The following is a 23,056-nucleotide window of genomic DNA, read 5'->3' as shown; positions in this document are numbered from 1 at the left end:
GGAAACTCGTATGGAGGTTCTTCAGGTATTGATGCTGGAACAATTGTTTCGGCTTTGAGCTCGGGCGGTGGACATTCACACTCTCACTCAAGCGGACCAGGGATTGACGCCGCTTCGATTGTTGGAGCTCTTAGCGACAGTGGACATGGCCAATCTCATTCATCAGGATTTGATGCCGCTTCGATTGTTGGTGCAATCTCAGATTCTCAGCACGATTCAGGTGCATACGGTAATGCTGGCGGCTTAGATATTGCTTCGATCGTGAGTGCCGTTGGCCAATCAGATCAAGGTATGTTATTTTTATTTAATTTAAAGAAATTTTAATATCTTGGATTATATGGCATAATCCGTTGCGTAGCCATGAGCATTTCACTATTCCTAAAATATGGTACTAATGCAAAATTATTCGTTTGAATTCAATAGGATATTCAAGTGGTGGTTATTCAAGTGGTGGTCATTCAAGTGGTGGTTATTCAAGTGGCGGAGGATTGGATGCGACTGCCTTGATCGGTGCCATTTCCGATTCTCACTCACAATCTTATGCAGCTCCAGCTCAAACCTATTCAGCTCCAGCTCAAACCTATTCAGCTCCAGTTCAAACCTATTCAGCTCCAGCTCAAACCTATTCAGCTCCAGCTCAAACCTATTCAGCTCCTTCCCAGTCATATGGTCCACCATCAAGCTACGCAGCTCATTCACAAACATATTCGGCACCCACACAGACCATCTCAGTTCAAACTTATTCAGCTCCTGCTCCAGCTCCATCTCAAAGTTATGGCCCACCATCAAGCGGTTACAGTCAACCCATTTCAAGCGGTGGATTTCTAGGCAGCCATTCATTCGGTGGTGATGCTTCATACGCATCTGGTCACGGCAGTTACAACAGCGTCGGCACACAAAATCTTGCCACAGCAACCGGTCACGACAGCTACGAAGGCCATGATAGTTATCAAGCACCTCCATCTGGTAATTGTTTATTAAGCCATGAAATATTGTGCACGATCAAAAAGACCAACATTACAATTTTTCACGTACAAATTTTGCAGGTTTGATTGGCGGTGAAGCTCCTCATAATGATGACAGTGGATACAACTACCCACGACCATCACATGGACTCTCACATTAAGCACTCCAATGATGCAAAAACAAATTGCTAGGTTTTCTTTTTAAATTGCTATTTAAGAAATCGAAGTAATTATTTTTTTGATAGCATTCAAAGGATGCAAAACATTGCCATTACAATTTATATTCATCTAGGCGTGATTGATCCATTCGCTCTATCTAGTTCTTTTATCCTTTTTCTTTCGATCTATCTTTTTATCTTACTAAACGTCTGTACTTGACCTTTTCCAATCTTTATTTATACATTTCAATTGAATCAGGGTGAATGGCACCGGGACGTAAGCATGCATCATGCTCATAAACTCTATGTAAAGTCCATAACTTGATTCACAAATTGCTTTCATTGACACTATGGTTTTTTGCATTTACATCAATTAAATGCATTAGGAACATAACAAATTTCATCGAAAGTAGCAACACGTATCATGCATGAACTCACACATACTCACGCAAACGAAAAATGATAACCACGGGTAATACAAAGTAAAGGAAAGCATACAAACCTAACGGGAAAAACACCCACACTCTTCTCCATACTATTTTCAAAGGATGATTCAATAGTTTGAAAAAACCTTCATCTTCTTCTTAACATTTCTTTTCTCTCTCTCTCTCTCTCTCTCTCTCTCTCTCTCTCTCTCTCATACTACTTTCACACATCTGTCACCCTAGAATTTCCCTTCACTTTTAAGTTACCAATCATTTTGGGTTCCGGCGTATGGAACACATATACACACATCTGTTTAATTGGCCAACAACAAATTAGCTCGATTAACTCATTTTAGGTTGTTGTAACTATTTAATGTAAATGTTATGCAAAAAGTTTCAAATTCTTTTAAGCATATATTGTATATAGAGACTGTTTCTTAATAAAAAAAAAATTGTTATAAATGCCCACACGTTTAAATTCAATTCAACCAAATCTGAAGCTGTATCAAAAATCCATTTTGAATTATTCATGATTAATGAGTGAAAGATTTTACTTACACAACGGTAAATTGAAGTGGCTTAGTCATGGTAATTCGTCTTTTTTTTTTTTTAATTCTTTTAACTGAAATTATGCGGTCAGAGTAATCAGTATGAAAAATTCATGCTGAAGATTGAATAAAGGAAACTGGCACGATGTGATTTTCCATTCGATATTCGATGCAAATCGCTTTACCACCAGTTGTGGTTTGCTACTGTATTTCAATTATCAACCGCGTCAATATGATTTCGATACGAATGGAAGTTTTTATTTTAGATTTTTACTCTTTTATGCCATTGTTATAAACTGTATTCGAGACTACTTAAGTTATATTATTTTCAAAATTAGTCTGTCGCAGGGCTGAATCAATGGATTCAGATCTTTGACTGTGAAAAAAAAATCCAAAAGCATCAAAAATAAAGTATCAAAATGTGAAATCTGATATACCAGAAACTTCGCAATATCGGCTGCCATTTAAATAATGCAACATAGAAAAAAAAAAATAAAACAAAACAGCTTGCACATAATGCACATTAATATTTCTTTTATTGAATAATAATCAAAGAGTTAGAATTGATTTAATCAACGCGTTTACCATAATTTATCAGAGAAAACGATTTCTTTGAAGACAACATCTTGCTTATCAACGCTAACTTTGGACTTTTTCGATTTGATTGCGTCTTGAATTTTCGTTTTAACTTCATTTGATTTAATGTCATTTCGAATATGGAACAGTCGCACTAAATGATCTTCCGTCAGACTGGGATAGTTTCCAAACAAAGTGTGTAAATCGAGCACCAGCATTTCCATATCGCAGCTGATAAGATTTCCCATGACTGTGATAAGATCAATCGGTGAGTCAGCATCAGTCATATTTGGTGCGATTTTACCGAAAAATGTTTTAATTTGTTTGGCTTCCTTGTTGATTTTCTTCGTGATGGTGTCACAATCTTGACGTGGTTTACTCAATCGTTTCGATAACATTGCCTTAATGTAGCGTTTTGTGACCATTTTTTGAGCCTCGTTAATTACATATTCGAAATTATTTTCGCGCAAATGATTATAATCGTGAAAGTAATCTTCGAGCGTCACACAAATCGTATCCACTGAAATCGATGACGCAAGCCATTTAGGTGTAAATAATTCGCTGAAATGTACTTCAAGATCCAAAAATGCTTCATCCAACAGAAACACACCCACCTCATCTCGGAGATTCTATTTAGAATTGAAAAAAAAAATTGTTATTCTGAGAATGGCAAAGTCAATCGGTTTGTCTTACTTGAAATGTTTTCAATAATCGTTCAAACTCTTCGTAATGATCCGTTCTTGATTTGGGCCAATAAAGCTGTTTCATATGTTGTGCCAGTTCCATGATTTGCTGACAATTGTTGACGATCGTTATAAGATGTTGCGTGAAAAATGGCATCTAATTTGGGAGGAAAATCGGAAGACAAAGTTTTAAAAAAGATGGTTATCGCTGTCTATATTGATTTCGGTACCGAAATCATTGTCCACATTCAGAGGGAACGAAATGATGTGAGAAAAAGGGATCGTGAAGAAGTAAAGCAATTGGCAGACACAAACCTGACTGCGATCTTTGAAGTGTTTGTCCTTAAATTCAATGATGCATTGACGGTAGTTTTGACCGTATTTTGTGACCTGTTGAATGCTCAACACTAAGGCACTAAATGTGAATTCGGAATGGATTGTGTTCGTCACTTGTAAGTGTTGATCAATCATTTGGAAGATGATGACCGGCGCCGAGGTGTGGTAGTATTTCTCTTGACCATCATGATCAGGAAGCGTGTCGAGTAGCCATTCTTGCTTTTCCGTTTCAATTGTTTTTGCCATCCAATCTTCGTAGTTCTTTTCCATAATCTATATATCAAAAGAAATTCGTATAGAATTTATTATGTTGATTGTAAAAAAAAACTTAAGAATTATTCAGCAAATCATCTGGAATTCAATTCAAAATAAGCGCACCTTCAAGTATTCATTCTCCAGTTCCTTGAGCGATTCAGGTGTTATCAGCGGATCCATATTGGATAAATCGACCAGCAGGTCTGGATGTGACATGAGCTCTGGCCCGGGATAAACGTTCATCACCCAAGATAACAGCGAAACGTACCTAAGATTAATGGAGGATTGAAATTCAAATATATTATGTTAATTTTATGATTATTAAAAATAAAACAAACGATTTTCATTTGATACATACTCATTGCCCTCTAAACCGCTCTGGATGATTTCTTCCAACTGTTAGGCATTTAAAACGAAAATTAAAATTCAAATCAATAAATATGACACACAATCTCGATGATGATAATGATGAATCAATAAATGTGTTTACGGTATTAACAAATTGATAATGAGACTTACATGTGTCGATAGTGCTGTATGATACATTCTCACATATTCGGAAAAGATGTTGAATTCAGGCGGGAAACATGGTACGCAGCATTGCTTCACCACACGCAAATCATCCAAAATGAACTGACGTGCAATTTCCAAGTCTCGCACAAGCCACAATTTATTATCGGATCGTTCTTCCAATTTCGAACCTTCGATTCGAACAGTTACGGTGGCATAAAGTGCATCCATTGCCATTTTACGCCAATTCTTTGGCCGATCGGGTGGAATAAATCCAGTTTGTTGTTTTTGCTGTGTAGTAAACGAAATGGGAAATGATTAAGATTCTACTCCAATGAACAGATTATTCTCAACTGTAAAAAAATATTCTCAAAAACTTGAAAACTATCGGTTGTTCTGGATGGTAGAATAATTTCCGCTTTTCTCTCTCTCTCTCGAAGAGTGCACATTCGGTAACTTACTTGCAAGGCGAATGCATCGGCTGTCTCCTCCCGTTTGATTATTCTCATAGCAGTGACAATAATTGTTGGTTCTTTGCGAACGGTTGCCAAACATCGATCGAGTATCAACCGAATCTTTTGACCTAGTTGAGCTGAAACGGCTTCAACTTTTGCAAAATTGCTTTTCAATGTCATTTTATCGAGTGCGTATTGTTTTGGCAATTTATGCAATTCAAAGAGAATATCATCACGTGAGTTCTCCAAATCAGTCAAACATTGATGTGCATTCAATAGCTTGTCTTCTTCAATCCACTGAATTGTCTTCGCTACACTTGATTGAACCGAAAATATGTGCTTTAAATTCTCCATCACCGTTGCATACTGTGAATGCTTCACGTTTTCGTTGCGTACATGTTCGAGGGCTTCATAGATCTTCGGCACATTTTTCAACAGCTTACGAACTTCTTTGATGCTGCACCGAATAGAAAATAATATGAAAATTAGCAAAAATGTAGTCATATTTGGCCACAGATTTACAAGAGCCACTTTCTTTACCTAAATTACAGTCTAGTTTAAAGTATAATGACTCTACTCACTTTTCGTCAATCACATTAATGTGTGACATTGAGTTTTCAAGTTGTTTTTGTCCCATTCCATCGTCGTCCAATTGATTTTGCATCGCTGTTTTGAGTTGGGCTTCAAGCGATGCCTTTTTACGCCCCTCACGTTGTTTATATAAATCCACTCGTTCCAATTGGCCGGGTCGCGAAAACATATTTTTTATATCTTTTATCGCGCCCAATTTCGCCTCTGAGTCCAATTCTTGAAGCTCCATTTTCTATTTGAACGTTTGAATACACAAAATAGTTTCACTTGGCCGATTGGATCATCTTATGTTTGGAACATTGAACAACAATAAATACTTTGACGTATACAACGTTGACAGTAGTAGCACACACACACATACCACGAAACGTCACTAGACAGTAATCATCGAATCAGGCTATCGCATCACATTTATTAACTGCAGAATTTTTGTTGTTCGAAATGTTGGTGTAAAGTCAACATTTACTGAGCAATCAGAATTTAAAGTGTTGTTTTCTATTTCTTTATAGATTTTGTTTCAATTATTTCGTTTCATCCAAATTATTTATCGTTAGTTTGATTTAGCTAGATTCCAATTGGACACCATTGAACGCATCCATTTTTAAATTCTTTTTTTCGCACATACTTGTTATCTTTTCAAATTATGTTGATGGAATACGATTCGATTGATGATATCCTGAAACGTTTCTTGCCGGAAAATGAATTACAAGAAGTGAATCGAATTTTATACGGCAATCAAAAAAATCCGAGGTGTGCTAACCAAAATAATCATTTGGAGATAAGATGTGGATATGAGGAAAAAATTATATAATTTGATTCATTTATTTTTATACATCGTGAATGTATTCCGTAGACATTTGGGTTCAGAGAATCTACCGGATTATTATATTGAAAAATACCGTTTCGAAGGATTTTCTCGAAATAGACTTAATGCTAGAATGATAAAAGTAAGTTAATCAGACGTTTTTTCGACGATGGACATAATCAAGTTTTCGATTTGGTCTTATTTTAATCAATTTCGAGCTTTTGTAGGTGGCTGCAATTCAACATTCCATTGTGTTACCCACAAATGAGCCGATTAGAGAGCAAAAGATGAAATTATTCGAGAAAATCGGAAAAATAATAGAGAAGGGTGCTGCACTTGGTGTCAATATAGTCTGTTTAACCGAGACATGGAGTGAGTAATAAATTTGATAAATTTTATAGTTTGATGCTTCAACATTTTTATAATGTAATTTATTATGTTCAGATATGCCTTTTGGATTTTGCACACGTCAAAAAATGCCGTGGTGTGAATATGGTGAAGATTGTGAAAATGGTCCGACAACCATGTTTCTAAAACGGGTAAAACGAAATATTTCAATCCATTCGATATTTTTAAAAATCATAATTTTTTAATCTATCAGTTAGCTCAACAGTATCGTATGGTAATCATATCACCGATCTTGGAGCGTGATTCAAATTGTGGTGACATTCTATGGAATACAGCCGTTGTCATTTCAGAGTGTGGAAAGATTTTGGGCAAACAACGAAAAAATCACATACCAATGAACGGTGAATGTGAATATTATACACATGGAACAACTGGTCCACAAGTTTTCAATACAACATTCGGTATAATTGGAGTAACAATATGCTTTGATCGACATCATCCACAAAATTGGATGGCAATGGCAATGAATGGTGCTGAAATCGTATTCAATCCAGCAACAACCGTATTTAATTTTTTTATTCTAATAATCTTCAACTTTTCTTTCTTTTTTCCCCTTCATATTTGCTTCATTTTGATTATTATTTAGTATTCTTATCGAGACTTCAATTTCCATTGCTAGGCTGTCAACGAGCATTGGTGGCCTGTTGAGGCGAGAAGTGCTGCTTTTGATCATAGCTATTATACAGTGGCTATAAATCGTGTTGGAACTGAAAAATTTACTTTAGAATCAGGTGCAAAGAAGGTGTTCGGTCCATGTTTTGGATCTACGTACATCACAGCACCAGATGGGGGTCGTACTAAGGTGAAAAATTCCATTTAACATTTCCATTCTTCTTTTCCCAATTAAAAATCTCATTTTTGTAAACTTTTCAAATCTTTCAAATACCTAAATCGATCAGAGTTTGTCGCGCCATAGAGACGGAATGTTATATGCTGAATTGGATTTGGATCTCTGCAAACAAATGAGAGAAAAATGTGGATTTCATGAGTCACATCGTTTGTCGTACTACAAAAATAAATGGATTCAAGCCGCTGATACATCTTATATTCCACAAATTATTCCACAAAAATAAATAAATCCACGGAAGTTTGTCTATCCAATGTGCTTTGTTTTCATTTTTTTTCCTTTTTGAATTGTCGCATAAGCCGTATTCATTTTTGATTCAATGTTTGTCATTGAACGCACCCCAATTCGAATGTAAGTCATTTCTAATCGCATAGTGAAGTAATTTGCGTATTTCAATTGACACTGTCAGCTATGAGTGTTAATACAGTTTATATTAGTGTGTGTTTGGCGAATATAAGAATGAATCAAAAATAAAAAAAAAAAACGAAAAAGAAGAAGAAGAAGACGACGACGAACAAAAGTGATACGACGTGTCGAACGAAAGGCGATCATTCGCACATTTCATTATTATTATTGTTGTTATCTTTAATCTTTAAAAATATTCAGTCAGTGAAAGAATTGGAAGAATTGCAAGCATTTTGTTCATTTTGCATAAGTTTAGACATTTGACCGAAGATAAATAGAACACATATACAAAATTATTAGAAAAAATTCTGGACACGAGTGTTGAGAATCAAAAGTCGCGGAATTTGACAGAGTGAGACGATAAAAAGTGAAAATTGTTCGCCCAATGTGGCCACAATTTCGGTATCATATATCATTGTACTAGACATTTCGATGCTGCTCTTTTTGTTGTATGCAAAAGTGGAAAAGCCGTTTCAATTGACTGTCGCTCTGTGTCGGTAGCGCACACTTAAAGCACTACCGACAAGACATACTGCCTATTTAATCAGCCGTTTTTTTGTCGTATTTCATTCGGTTTATCGCATTGTTTGTAAATTGTTGTTTAGTGAAAAAGTTTCGAATTTAGCAAAAAAAAAAAACAAAAACGAAAACCAATCGCACTCAAGTTTGTTTGTTCGATCGCAGCAGCGAATGAGCGCGAGGTAGAGAGCGAGAAAGAGTGAAGAAATATTGTCGTGAAAACGAATGTGCAGAATTGTGATAAATTTGTCATTGAATCAAAAATCGTTGCAGATGAGAGCTTCAACAACACCGAGTCGTGTTTGAAGACTCTCAATGCCGTTTTAAATGAAACTATGAACCAGGAAGCCTTATCATTTACCCTAACGCAGATCAATCACTTGGTTTCTAACTTGAACAAGAAAAATTTTGAACAAAATTCACGACAAATCGTTGCGGTAAATTTTTTTTCTACTTTTCTTTTTTTCATCCATTTCCTTTTATTTCTCTTCGTTTCACGAAGATGTTTCAAATGTTTGACGTTTCAGCTACATAGGTTTCAAATTAGATTTGGCCAAATTGAAATATTTTCTTCTTGCAAATCGAATCGAAATTTGGTGAACCCAAATCACGATGAATATGAGCAAACGAATTGGGTGTCAAAATAGAGTTTCACCGAACCAAATTAATTTAATGCTTAACAATTTGAATGTTTTTAATTGGCAACGTAGTTTATATATTTTTGGATTTTCGACGCATATATAACATCATAATCTTACGAACGCGTTTCGTTTCGTATTATTTTTTCTCTCTGTACATTCGATTCCATCGGAATGTATAAAATCGTGACGCGCGAACGTGTGTATGTGATTGAGCAGAGTTTGAATGGATATTTCACCATACGATGATCTATTACGATGTTCACATTCAAACCTAACCTATATGAACACACATACATAAACAAAACATAGGAAAAAGTGAGCAGACACACATTACAGGCAGCAACAACGACACAAGTTATAACATGTCAGTGCAGAGCATATACGCACCATGAGTTGCCCGTGCACATATGATCGCACGGTACAACTACCAATACATACGAACACAAGTGCTATGCCTATCCATGAAACAAACCCATCGAACAACCAAAGAAATATTGTTCTCGTCGCTGTAGCGAAGAGAAGAGAAAGAAAAAGAGGCAATATTAGCATCTCGGTTGCTCACTGTCGCTATTGCCAGACGCCATTTTGAAATTTGTATCCGTAGTAGTTTTTATTTCGGACTGCATTTTTTGTTCTAGTATTTTATGCACACAACCACCATCTTCTTGTACGGAGAGATTGAAATAAAAAAACTTTTACCCAGTTTAGTTTAACAATTCAACATTGTGTGTGAACAACGAATGAAAAAAAAAGCGTACTCTCTCTCGTTCATCTTTTTTGTGTGTATAATTTCGGCTTCTTAAAATAAAGTTCGATGAATATGGCGAATTCGTGACCAAAAATGTGTGTTTTTCGATTGCATTAAGCTAATTCGAACCCATTGGTAAATGGAATTTCAGAATTAAAATTTTGTTGTTTGTAATATCGGTCAAAAAAAAAATCGTTTGTTCAGAAGAAGGCGAAAAAATACATATTTTCTGTTGTGTGCTTGTGTCCCCTTTTGTTTGCTCACTCGTGTAACGTAGCCATGCAAGAAGTCAACAGCACCATAAAAAAAAACATAAATATACCTAGCTTTGATCCACTATTTTCTAAAAAAAAATTATGCTGTACATAAATTCAAGTGAAATGTTTCAGTTTCAGCGAGTGCATCAATAATAATTTCCATTTTCGTTCTTGTTTCTCTTTCTCGTTTAACAACGAATTACTATTTATGTCTTTGGGAAAAATGCTGGACAAACATATTCGTCGGTGCACAAACATTTAGCTCGTCAAACCGTTCGGATTAGAAGCAGATCGTCATCTTCTGCGTTGTTTATTTTCATCCATTGATTTTAGTGACGCCAGTCAAACGGCCAAGCAGTCATTACAATCCAAATTACTTAATCAGGAGCTGAACGCCGTACTCAATAAATCATCGTTAATTACAAACATTTGTTTTGCCATCGATAATTGCTTTGCCCAACAAAAAGTAAGTGTGTGTGTTTGTGTTTTGTAACAGTGGTTTCGGGGCAGCTGATGCCACTTTGCATCTTCCCCGAACGGCGAATTTTTGTTGTTGTTGTTGTTGTATCTGTTTTTGTTGTGATAAACAAATGCGATACATGTAAATAAGTGCAAAGTGAGAGAAACTAACCCCAAATTTATTTCTCTGTTTCAATTGTTTCTCATACAGACATTGAAGCCATCGCAGCATTTATTCAGTCAATTATTTAAATCGTTGAATTGCTCGCCAATTCTTGAGGTGGTGATTTCGTTGGCGCTCACCTACTCTAAAGCTCCCGAATTTGTGCGCTTAGCTGAAAACCAGCTGAAAATTTGCTTACCATCGTTGATACAATCTTATGTGGAATTAGGTAAATTGTGACAATTTTATGACATAAATTTTGTGCTTTGATACAGAATTTTTCATCGTTTTTTTTTCTCTCGAACCAAACAATCTTTATACAGATACCGCCCATTCAAATCAAGAAGGGAGTCTTAATGATATATCACCCGAATTATTGCAACTAATTTTATCGCTATTGTCGCATGATAAGTACAAAAAATACGGTATATCAGAGTTAACGCATAAGAAATTCGTATCACAATTCAGCCGAGATTTTCCACGTGAACGCTGCCCATTGATTTTAGCGCCATTGGTTTATAGTGAAAACACGGAAATTTCCGCTGACAAAATGTCAGCGAATTCGCAGGGAATTTTAACATCAGCTATTATGGACACATCGTGGGCGAGTCTAGTTATGGATATTGGTATGTAAATACACATTATGTGTACATTAGGCCTATATATTTTTTTATTTTAACCTTAAATGAACATTATTTGAGATTCATGAGCATTTAATATATTTGTCATCAAACCTAACCTTCCTTTTTTCTCTCTCCATTTTGATTTGATACAACAGGTTACACATTCACAGCTAGTACGGAAGAGTGTAAAAATCATTTAACAAAAATTGGTGGCCGTGATTTATCTGCACAAGATATAGCAAAAATTATTTCGTTAATGTGTCGAACACACAAAACGTTATCCGATCTGAGTATAAATCTACCAAATCCGAGTTCGTTTTGGTCGTCGAACAATGGTAATGCGCAAAATACACAAGACTCCAAAGATAAAAATCAGAATTCGACGTTGACGTCAAGTAATGAGCATACCACATGGAAACCGGAGGTATTTGTGCAGGCATTGAAAGAGGTTGCACCAACAACCAATTGGAAGGATGTTTGCCACGGTTTGGACCATGGTGAGTTTGTGATCAAAGACCGTGCCGCATTGGTGCTTCTAATGGCAATCATTCGGCTTGGTATGCAATCAAGTGGTACCGGTCAACATTTTCCCGCCGACATCATCTACCGATCATGGACAAACACCGAAAGTCAACTATCGCTTATTTCAATGATCCTGAAAAATCCCGATGTGTATTCGTTTGCCGATCACATATACACCAGCGTATCGATTGAATCACTGAAAACGCCGCCCGAAACCGATAACAAAGAGATCGCTGCCTGGAAATCCTTACATTTAGTCGAAGTGTTGATGTATATTGCGGATAAAGGCTATTATGCTCAGGTGTTGGAGCACTTTAAAGTGCCGATGCAACACTGTCCCGATGTTTTATTCATGGCTTTATTGCAAATTAGTCCGCCAATGATGACGCAGTGGCTGCAAGAGATTTTCCAAACATTGATGCCCATCTTTCTGGGTAATCATCCGAATTCCGGTACAATTTTGCACCATGCATGGAATTCGACGAAATACAATCTCTCGCTGCGACACATCATCATGCATTCGATGAGCGAGTGGTATTTGCGCGGTGATAATGATCAATCCCGTCTGACTCGCATCCTTGATGTGGCTCAAGATTTAAAAGCGCTGTCTAGTTTGTTGAATGTTCGATCATATCAATTTGTCATTGATTTGGCTTGCTTGGCATCAAGGCGTGAATACCTCAAACTGGATAAATGGCTGACGGACAAAATACGCGAACATGGCGAAGGATTTGTACAGTCAATTGTCACATTTTTGCAACGGCGTTGCCCGCAAATTACCGGCGCCAAAATTCCTGACGATCAAATACCAAAAGCCGCTCAGCTGCCGCATGAAACAATTGCAACAATGCTCACTTGTTTGCAAGCGTGCGTTGGCAGTGTTCAGCAAGATTTGTCCGATGCGATTGTTCAGATGTCAACGAACTGTAGCATTCTGCTGAGCAAACAACGGCAGCAGCAACAACAACAACAACAGCAGCAGCAGCAGCAGCAACAGCAGGCGCCGCCGCCAGGTGTCTTGCGTCGTGGATTGGAGTCCAATCTCATTTCATCTGTAGCTGGATGTAAGTTTAAAATTCTGCAAAAAAATCATTAAATTCGTTGATTTACATGAGCATTCTCTTATGGTTTTTTTTCTCCCTTTTTGTTTCTCCATTGCAGCAATGTTCAGTGGTCCAACGGTTGATTCAATACCTGGCCTAAGCTCGAATTTAGCAAGTTTGAATTTAAGCGGTCCAGCAAACGGTGCATTCAATTTTGGCACAAGCTTAATTAGTAATTTGGTGTCGACACCAGCATCGCCATCGCGACTACTTCAGGGACAATCAAATAGTCCATTCCAGCTTCCGATTGTGCCATTGAGTGGTCTGCCGCCCGTTAACAATTTGGGCCGAATCGCAGCCACGCCAACCAATGATAAAATGAACGTGACATCGAACAATCCCATCTTTTCAGACATCACACAAAAAGTATCGAAAGAAGTGGAAGACGAAGCCAATGGATATTTTCAACGAATTTACAATCATTCGCCGCATCCAACGCTATCGATCGATGAAGTGCTCGATATGCTGCAACGGTTCAAAGAATCGTCAAACGAACGCGAACGTGAAGTGCAACAGTGTATGGTGCGCAATTTATTCGAAGAATATCGATTCTTTCCCCAGTATCCGGATAAAGAGCTACAAATAACAGCCCAGCTGTTTGGTGGAATAGTTGAGCGTAATTTGGTGCCATCAGCGCAACAGCTTGGGCTAGCACTACGCTATGTCATGGAAGCACTGCGAAAGCAAGAAGGATCAAAAATGTACTATTTCGGTATCACATCGTTGGATCGATTCAAAAATCGATTGTATTTGTATCCAAACTATTGTGAATACCTCAAAACAATTCCAACTTTCAACGAATTCCCAGCACATCTCATCGAATATGTCAAATATGGCATCAAAGGCATTGAACCACCAAATAAACCACAAAGTCAAGCGGTATGTCTACAATCGCGCATCATTTGCAAGTTTAAATATTTCTAAATTGATGTTTTACTTCTGTTGAATTAGAAAATTAATGAAATTCATTTTAAAACCATAGTTAGCTTTGATTGTACTTGAAATTTATACCAATTGTCTAAACAGATTTGTATTTTTCATTATTCATTGCAGTCATTGGGACAAGTGGGGTCTTCGAATGCATCGGCATTGTATCGCAGCAATTCGGTGACTGGAAATTTGGCCACAACGCCAACAACAAAAACGACGCCCATCGCAAATGCGGCCGCCATTGCACCGCGTAATCTTAAATCGATTGCCAACGCTACAAATATTAACACGTTGCTTGTGGCGACGGCCGATCGCGAAGAGAAGATCACATTGCCACCGGATCCAATTCAAGACAAGACCGCATTCATTTTCAATAATTTGAGTCAAATAAATATGCAGGCAAAGTGCGAAGAGCTCAAGGAAATTATGACAAGGGACTATTGGCCATGGTTGTCACAGTATATGGTGCTAAAACGAGCATCGATCGAACTGAATTTCCATGCGCTGTATTCGAATTTTTTGGATGCTTTGAGAAATCCCGACATCATTCGCTTAGTAACCAAAGAAACGTTCCGCAACATTCGAGTTCTGTTGCGTTCGGATAAAGGTATTGAAAACTTTTCCGATCGTAGTCTGCTGAAAAATCTTGGCCATTGGCTGGGTATGATGACATTGGGTCGAAATCGTCCGATTCTTCACATTGATCTTGAATTAAAATCACTCCTCGTTGAAGCCTATCACAAGGGACAACAGGAATTGCTGTATGTGGTGCCATTTGTGGCAAAAATCGTTGAATCATGTGCAAAGAGTAAAGTATTCAAACCACCCAATCCATGGACGATGGGCATTATGAATGTATTGGCTGAATTGCATCAAGAACAAAACCTCAAGTTAAATTTGAAATTCGAAATTGAAGTGTTGTGCAAAACATTGTCGATTGACGTCGCTGATTTGAAACCGGCCGTATATTTGAAGGATGCCGAACGATTGAACACAATCGAATATCAATTGTCACAACCGAAAAAAGAGGAAGTACAACCACCATCAACGCCACAGCAAATGGTTGGTGGTCAACCAGCCGACGAACCAAGCTCAGCACAAATGCAGTCATCAGCATCGCCAAGCCAGACCGGTGAGCAATCAACTGGACCACCAGAGCCACGGTTCAGCTTCACCGACATTACAATCGGCAGCATGTCGAATTTGGCACAGCATATTGTTTACTCGCCCAACATCACCATTTTGCATGCACATCCACAATTGAAACAAATCGTACGAACGGCCATCGAACGAACCATATCCGAATGGTTGACCCCGGTCGTTGATCGTAGCGTACGCATTGCTGTCAACACATGTGAACAAATTATGCGAAAAGATTTCGCCTTGGATCCAGACGAAACACGAATGCGAAAAGCCGCTCATTACATGGTGCGCAATTTGACCGCTGGCATGGCAATGATTACGTGTCGCGATCAATTGAACAATGTTATTCAGAAGAATATTATGTCTCTGTTTGCAACATCGATGACACCACCTCCGCCCGAATTGAACGATTTGGCCACACAAATTGCGAATGACAATACCGAATTGGCATGTGCCTACATCCAGAAGACAGCTATTGAAAAGGCCATCCCGGAAATTGAAAAACGATTGATTTCAGACTTTGAAGTCAGAAAGTTGGCTCGTCAAGAAGGAAGGTAAGAATTGTTTTCGATGATACGTGCACAGCAATGTCTTCATAGTCATTCGATTTTTCTTAAACAATAATACGCAAACTCTGTTTTTGTTCTTCTCATTCCAGACGCCATTGTGATGCAGCCGTTTTATCATATCAAACAGCCCGCATGCCGGAGCAAATCCGTTTGAAAGTTGGTGGCATTTCAAGTGCCCAATTCTCGGTGTACGATGAATTTGCACGAAATATTCCTGGATTCCAGCCAATGACCGAGCGCGATGCTGCTCTGCTGTTGCAAAAATCCACAGTTCCGGTAAGTGTTGAATTAATATAGATTAAATTTTAATAAAGCGAATTAAAAACGAAAATGTACATTGCACATGTATATCATCGCATTGAATCGTTCATAAAACAAAATTAATTTATTTCAATCGATGTACTCTTATTGTCTATAGCAGGAAGGCGTTATGCCAGTGGCACCATTTACTGCTGATCTGACTCAAGCTGCAGCAGCGGCAACACATGGAACAGCAATGTTCAATACAAACGATATTGCCTTCCAGTTTGAGGAATTGGGCAGCAAAATGGAATCATTCTTGAATAATGCCATCAATATTCAAGCACTGTCAATGCACGTAACAAATATGCATGCTCTGCTCGATTGTTTGTTGGCCGCACGACGGACCCGTGACGATATCAGCGCTCTAAACCTGTTAACTCGTGCCGTCGAAAATATTATGGAAGGTGTCACGCACAGCACTGAACACGGTGAATTGCTGAAACACTATCGTGACACTCATTTTAGACTGTTGCAATGGATGCAAGACAGCCGAGCCTACGGTCCATTGTTCACACAACGAGCAATCACAAAATGCATGATTGAATGCCGTGAAGATATTCGTTATAATTTAGAAGCGGTGGAACTACTGATTTCATCCAATTTTGCTAATATCTCACAATACGATTACATGCTCAGCCAATTGATGGACAGTGGTAATAACTTCTTGGCCGTTGCATTTGCCATGCAATTGGTACAACACTATTTCATTGACGACCGACCAAATCCATTGATTTGTGAAAATGATTTCTACAATACGATTGAAATGTTGGCACGATTGGCGGCTTTGCATCGTGCACCCGAAGGATTGCCACATTTGATCGAAATGTTGCGCATCGCAAATGATCCGAATTCAATGTCATTTGAACGTGCCAATACCGGACCAACGTCACACATTCATTCCGGTATTTTGCAGGTGCGATCGCATGACTTTAACGATCCAGGCATGGCAGAGAAGGTTGAATACCTGCTAAAAGATTGGGCCACACATCATATGAATTCGGGCGGTAGCCGTGATGCTAACGCAATGAAATCGTTCAGCGTGTTCGTGAACAAATTGAATTTGTGCGGTGTTCTGAAAACGGATGATTTGATTACACGGTTCTTCCGACAAGCGACACAATGGTGCATCGATTTGGTGTATCGAAACTTGAATGATCCATCGACATCACCACAACAGAATAAGACAAAAATTTTCCACTACATTGACGCATTCGTTCGTCTGATCGCTTTGATTGTGAAATATTCGGGCGATAATCCAAATGCAACCACCAAAATCAATTTGCTCAATAAGATTTTAGGCATAATCGTTGGCGTTTTATTGCAAGATCAAGAAAACCAGGGAACATCATTCCAACAGCTTGGCTATCATCGTTTGTTCATCATGCTGTTCCTGGAATTGAGCGCACCCGAATTGGATTCGATCAGCTTGAGTGTATCGACCGCATTCTGTCATACATACCACATTTTGAGACCATCAATTGCTCCAGCTTTCTGCTACTCGTGGCTTGAATTGATTTCACATCGTGTGTTCATTGGCCGCATCTTGGCATTGACACCACAACAAAAAGGGTGGGCCATGTACTCGCAACTGTTGCTGGATCTATTCAGATATTTGGCACCATTTTTACGCAATGCTGAGCTCGCCAAACCCGTTCAATTGCTTTACAAAGGAACTTTACGCGTGTTGCTCGTACTCTTGCATGATTTTCCAGAGTTCCTGTGTGACTACCACTTTGGCTTCTGTGATGTGATCCCATCGAATTGCATTCAAATGCGTAATCTTATATTGGCCGCTTTTCCACGTAACATGCGCTTACCCGATCCATTCACACCAAACCTCAAGGTTGATATGCTAAATGAAATCACAACTGCGCCCAGAATATTCACCAATTACGTGGCTAACATTCAACCGACGTCATTCAAAAAGGATTTGGATTCATATTTGAAAGCACGTGCACCGGTCACATTCTTGTCCGAACTTCGTAGCCACTTGCAAATATCGAACACAGCCGGCTCAAAGTACAATGTCCCATTGATGAACGCATTGGTACTGTATGTTGGAACGCAAGCCATCGCTCACATTCGGTAAGTTTGAAAGAAAAAACAATCTTAATTTTTATCGTGTTTTTGTATATTTTTGTCGTTTTTACTCTATCATGACTCTTTTACGAAAATAACCAAAATTTACCATTCAATTTTCAGATCGAAGAATCTCGTACCAAACATGACAACCATCGTTCACTGTTCGCACATGGATATTTTCCAAAATCTTATTGTTGATTTGGATCATGAGGGACGCTATCTGTTCTTGAATGCCGTCGCCAATCAATTGCGCTATCCCAACAGCCATACACACTATTTCAGCTGTACATTGCTTTATTTGTTTGTTGAAGCAAATTCCGAAGCAATTCAGGTACGCTTGAAATTGGCACAAACTTTTTTCTATTGAATTCTAAATTGCATCACTTGTTCCTTCATTAAAATGTGTATTCCAATAATGATGATAATATTTTGATCTATTAACAGGAGCAAATTACACGTGTTCTGTTGGAGCGTTTGATCGTTAATCGTCCACATCCGTGGGGCCTGTTGATCACATTCATCGAACTCATCAAGAATCCTATTTACAAGTTTTGGGATCATGACTTTGTGCATTGTGCACCTGAAATTGAAAAGTATGTTCATAAAATTCATCTTAGTACTAAATAATCAAAGAGAAAATCCGCATAAAATTGAAATTTGTTTGGTTTTCCAAATATGTTTGTTTTTTGAGAAAAAAAAATCCCTAAATTAATTAACGAAAATTTCTTTTGAATCCAAACAGGTTATTTGAATCGGTAGCTCGTTCATGCATGGTGGTGAAAGCGGCAGCAGCTCAACAGCAAAATGTTGAAGGAGAATTGCAGGAATGCAATTGAAAGTGACATGAAACTATGAACAAATCATCCGTTGAAGACAACCATAACAATAACATAAAAAAATCAACCCAGTTAAAGGAAGTGCTTCAATTCGTGTTTCCATTGAATTAGTTTATTTTTTTCTTCCTCTTTTCTGGAGAGACGTAGGACAAAATTTACTGTACATAATCAGTTTTAAGAACATTTCATTCACTTAAACAAAAACAACAACAACAACAACAACAACAACAACAACAACAACAACAGAGTACATATTTCCGTCATCGAAATGGTAAACCATTCGGAAAACTTTCACGTCTTTCACAAAACGTTAAATGAAATTCAACTAAATAAGAAAATCATAGATGATCACTAGAGTGACAAAATGAGTTGAACATTTTATAATGGCCAAAACGAAATACACTCAAACTAGAGTAGTTTTATTTTCGTCAGATTTCATGTCTTGTCAAATACACATACGCAGCGGAAAAAAAAAACAATTTTTACAACGACAAGAATGAGATTAAACATTATGGCTCAAATGTACGATTCGAAATGCCATTGAAGCTCATTACACATGAGTCACACGATGGATTACATTTCGTCGAGAGTCAGAAAAAACGAAATAAAATCATGTACATTTTATCTCATAAATGAAAAATTGAATTAGGATTAAAATTTACAACTGCAACAACATCAAATACGATACGAAAGAGGAGAAAATAATTCATGTTGAAACTGGGAAATTAGTAGTATCCTTTGATTGATGTCCGTGACGGTACAAATCCGTTGATAAGCTAAAATAGTTTTTAATAAAATTCATTTGAAAAATTTAAACAATTGCCGTTTTTCTACCATTTATCCTCTTGTGCAATAAAATCTCTGGAGATCGATTGAGTTTCGCATCTAAAACTAACCCAAAATCAAAAATGCAGTGAATATTGACTTCATGGACGATCATGGGAGTATGGCAACGCATTACACTGCCGCATTGGATAACTTTGATATTAGAACATATCCCCATAATAACTTAGCCCATATGCATATGACGAAATCAGCAACAGTTTCCTATAATATGGATGAAAACACCGATGAATTATTTCTACAAGAAAATTACGATAACTTTATTTATGTTCTGGCATGAAATTTTGTTCACTGAATTCTATTTTCACCACAACCATATAAAAAATCGACTGTTTTTAGGTAAAAATACAATTTTTCTTCTTATGAGAGTCATCCAATTTAGTCATTATTATGCTAGTGGCTAATTGAATGAATGGTATTCTCTATTCTTAATCTTAATTCAGAACGGTTTATAATAATCCAAATGCGAACACTCTGATAAGTGCACCAACAATGTTTGGCATCAATTCAGGCTATTATTATAAATTTCAATCGTTCCGAAATGACGTCGTAAAATGCATATCACCGGTTTTATGTTTGCTTTCGCCACGGGGCTACGAAAAAAAATTATTTGATACAATATTCTTGATAATTATTACATTATAAATGCAGTTACATTGTATAATGCATATTTTGCTATTTGCATGCGCAGATAAGAATCGCTCAATCACGAGTCTTGATTCCTTTTTCCATATGGTGCTGAAGCGACATCTCACTGCGACAACGTAAGCTTCATACTCACAACAGAAAAAAGTGGCATAAGTTAAGAAAAAGAAGAAGAAGAAGTGCACGGTGTATACTGTAGTTAACGTTGTCGCAGTGAGATGTCGATAGCAGCAGTCATTTGACGGCTTTAATGTAAAGTAATACATGAAATCGAGGCTTGCTCAATCAGATCGAATACTTCGCGCGTGTACACAATTTATGTGCATAAATATTAGGATGGTAGCAAATGAGTACTTTTCGAATTTTAGCTGCATTTTCTTAAGAAGTCCGATCATTCTGAAAATTGAAGGGTGTTGTTTTTACGCCTAACCTCCTATGAAAATGTATCGTGGTAGTTAACATTTGAAAAGACTTCAAACTTTTTTGATAATAAATGCGTAAAATATAACTTTTTGTTGCATATTTAATATCAACGAACTTTGCGGTCATTTTAATTCCAAACAGTTCAATCCAAAAAAGCACTCATTTACTACTACCCCAATAAATGTGGGATGCAAATGCATCATTTGGTTTTGTGAATTCAATGCATATATGATTATTTTGGGTGGCTATTCAATGGTATTTATGGTTTTTTACAGGAGATAGACGATATTTTACAATTCTACATGACGCAAAATTTTTAAGCCTATCCCATTTTTTTTCGAAAATCGAAGCCAGTCTAAGGTAGATGATTATGCCATAGCTGTTAAAAAAAAGTTCTTCCTTTCTCCAAATATTGCGTATGGCGGGATAAAATTTACACCAGCACACACCAAAAATAATCAAACCCAGTGTGATCTGAAAAATCAACAAAATAGCAGAACATTTTATATCTATTGAAATTGAAACAGTTTAAATTTGACTTACAAGAATAAAAGATGTTGTTCCGATACCATATTTTTCCCATATAAAACAACTCCAGTGATGTACGAGATGTAAATCTACACTCGTCACATTATTCTCCTCTTTTAAACACTCAATATTTTTCTCAAGCCTATATTTATTTGAATAAGTTTTTCCATCGCTACCACAAACTCGATCAAGGCTCATAGGTACGAGTTCTTTACACTTTGCTCTTACAGTTGACAAGATTGCAATGACCACAAAAGTGATGCGAATGATTCTATTCATTGTGTTACCAGTGTTTTGATATTCGTTCAATCGCTTGATTTGTTGTTGAATCTTTGATATTCTAAAATTGCGAATATGTTTTGTAAACAAAAACCACAATAAACAATAGCCCAAATAAGTGTCATGCGCTACACGTTGTGGTCATTGCAATCTTGTCAACTGTAAGAGCAAAGTGTAAAGAACTCGTACCTATGAGCCTTGATCGAGTTTGTGGTAGCGATGGAAAAACTTATTCAAATAAATATAGGCTTGAGAATAAGATTGAGTGTTAAAAAGAGAAGAATAATGTGACGAGTGTAGATTTACATCTCGTACATCACTGGAGTTGTTTTATATGGGAAAAATATGGTATCGGAACAACATCTTTTATTCTTGTAAGTCAAATTTAAACTGTTTCAATTTCAATAGATATAAAATGTTCTGCTATTTTGTTGATTTTTCAGATCACACTGGGTTTGATTATTTTTGGTGTGTGCTGGTGTAAATTTTATCCCGCCATACGCAATATTTGGAGAAAGGAAGGACTATTTTTAACAGCTATGGCATAATCATCTACCTTAGACTGGCTTCGATTTTCGAAAAAAAATGGGATAGGCTTAAAAATTTTGCGTCATGTAGAATTGTAAAATATCGTCTATCTCCTGTAAAAAACCATAAATACCATTGAATAGCCATCCAAAATAATCATATATGCATCGAATTCACAAAACCAAATGATGCATTTGACACAACAAATGCAATTTAAAGTTTAGCAGCAGCACAGCAACAAATGTATAATTTACAAAATCAAAGGATGAACTCAACACAACAAATGCAGTATCAACAACAACTGCAGGTATATTCTTTGGTTTTTTTTCTGCTCGTATCTTTAACAATGGAAGGTTCAGAATTTATTTTGCTGTTTTAAAAATTCACTATTGTTTATTTTGTTTGTTGTTTATTTATTTTGATGATCAATCTATTTTTCCCAAAGAAGCAACAATCAACTGTATGAGGCTTAAAACAACGTTGAATCGCTGGCAATTGGCTCGATGATTATTATATAATCCCCATCCCATCATAAGACATACCAACGGCCTTGGTGAGACTCACAACCTTACTATCCCAAACCGGAAACCATATTTACACTATGGCAAAAGGCAAGGGAAAAACTCCAAGCTAAGTTGAAGAAAGAATGTAAAAGGAATTATTGACAAAGATACTCACGCTGTTTTTTTAAAATAAGTATTACTATTGGAAAATATTTCAATTTAAATTATTTTCATCCCAGATTTCAATTTGTTCTTTGTCAATTTCAATTTCTTTATTCAATATATCATTGTATCGAATTTTGTTGCTTTTATTTAAAAACGTGTACACATGTTAAATTTTCATAGCTTTTTGACCAGCTTACATTCTTTAGCTTTCAATTGAATAAAAAAAGTACAGCACGCGACTATAAAACACATACTGTATATGGAAGTTAATGGTTAA

General features: G+C 37.0%; 4 protein-coding genes and 1 long non-coding RNA gene across 7 annotated transcripts in view; 4 read left to right on the top strand and 1 right to left on the bottom strand.

Moving 5' to 3' along the window:
• LOC129575932 (pro-resilin-like) overlaps positions 1 to 2,558 on the top strand; it is a 2,707-nt gene extending 149 nt beyond the window's left edge. The window contains exons 2-4 of the mRNA XM_055460172.1: positions 4 to 289; positions 424 to 966; positions 1,047 to 2,558. Coding sequence (XP_055316147.1) covers positions 4 to 289; positions 424 to 966; positions 1,047 to 1,126 — 909 coding nt within the window. The 3' untranslated portion in view covers positions 1,127 to 2,558. The remainder of the gene's footprint in view (positions 1 to 3; positions 290 to 423; positions 967 to 1,046) is intronic.
• A 45-nt stretch (positions 2,559 to 2,603) lies between these two features.
• Positions 2,604 to 5,890, bottom strand: LOC129575977 (exocyst complex component 3). Its single transcript, XM_055460260.1, has 8 exons — positions 5,493 to 5,890; positions 4,918 to 5,368; positions 4,466 to 4,747; positions 4,305 to 4,342; positions 4,070 to 4,214; positions 3,671 to 3,964; positions 3,366 to 3,512; positions 2,604 to 3,301 (listed from the first exon to the last, which is right to left on the bottom strand). Exons 1-8 carry the CDS (start codon positions 5,729 to 5,731, stop codon positions 2,678 to 2,680), a joined length of 2,220 nt encoding a protein of 739 aa, XP_055316235.1. The 5' UTR covers positions 5,732 to 5,890; the 3' UTR covers positions 2,604 to 2,677.
• A 32-nt stretch (positions 5,891 to 5,922) lies between these two features.
• LOC129575978 (beta-ureidopropionase-like) lies at positions 5,923 to 7,816 on the top strand. 2 transcript variants are annotated; one of them, XM_055460261.1, is made up of 8 exons: positions 5,923 to 5,945; positions 6,057 to 6,252; positions 6,356 to 6,449; positions 6,535 to 6,679; positions 6,752 to 6,846; positions 6,909 to 7,217; positions 7,335 to 7,517; positions 7,615 to 7,816. In XM_055460261.1, exons 2-8 carry the CDS (start codon positions 6,146 to 6,148, stop codon positions 7,786 to 7,788), a joined length of 1,107 nt encoding a protein of 368 aa, XP_055316236.1. In that variant the 5' UTR covers positions 5,923 to 5,945; positions 6,057 to 6,145; the 3' UTR covers positions 7,789 to 7,816. The 2 variants fall into 2 exon arrangements, with proteins under 2 accessions (XP_055316236.1, XP_055316237.1); XM_055460262.1 differs by having other exon boundaries at positions 5,939 to 6,051; positions 6,216 to 6,252.
• Positions 7,817 to 7,920: 104 nt separating this feature from the next.
• LOC129575976 (CCR4-NOT transcription complex subunit 1) lies at positions 7,921 to 19,681 on the top strand. 2 transcript variants are annotated; one of them, XM_055460257.1, is made up of 12 exons: positions 7,921 to 8,923; positions 10,395 to 10,598; positions 10,803 to 10,983; positions 11,078 to 11,380; positions 11,533 to 12,963; positions 13,061 to 13,881; positions 14,056 to 15,629; positions 15,734 to 15,920; positions 16,063 to 18,032; positions 18,150 to 18,360; positions 18,474 to 18,622; positions 18,772 to 19,681. In XM_055460257.1, the coding sequence occupies exons 1-12, from the start codon at positions 8,822 to 8,824 to the stop codon at positions 18,863 to 18,865; spliced, it is 7,227 nt and encodes a 2,408-aa protein (XP_055316232.1). In that variant the 5' UTR covers positions 7,921 to 8,821; the 3' UTR covers positions 18,866 to 19,681. The 2 variants fall into 2 exon arrangements, with proteins under 2 accessions (XP_055316232.1, XP_055316233.1); XM_055460258.1 differs by having other exon boundaries at positions 7,988 to 8,923; positions 16,066 to 18,032.
• Positions 19,682 to 21,724: 2,043 nt separating this feature from the next.
• LOC129575974 (uncharacterized) lies at positions 21,725 to 23,040 on the top strand. The gene is made up of 3 exons (XR_008688848.1): positions 21,725 to 21,957; positions 22,027 to 22,418; positions 22,557 to 23,040. It is a non-coding gene; the product is annotated as an uncharacterized LOC129575974 (long non-coding RNA).
• Positions 23,041 to 23,056: the final 16 nt, after the last annotated feature.

This window comes from Sitodiplosis mosellana, unplaced genomic scaffold (genome assembly GCF_009176505.1).
Source record: "Sitodiplosis mosellana isolate CC-2019 unplaced genomic scaffold, AAFC_SMos_1.0 Smas_scaffold_6170, whole genome shotgun sequence".
NCBI lineage: Eukaryota > Metazoa > Arthropoda > Insecta > Diptera > Cecidomyiidae > Sitodiplosis > Sitodiplosis mosellana.
Note: the sequence above shows the minus strand (reverse complement) of the source record. Positions and strands in the feature narration are given on the sequence as shown.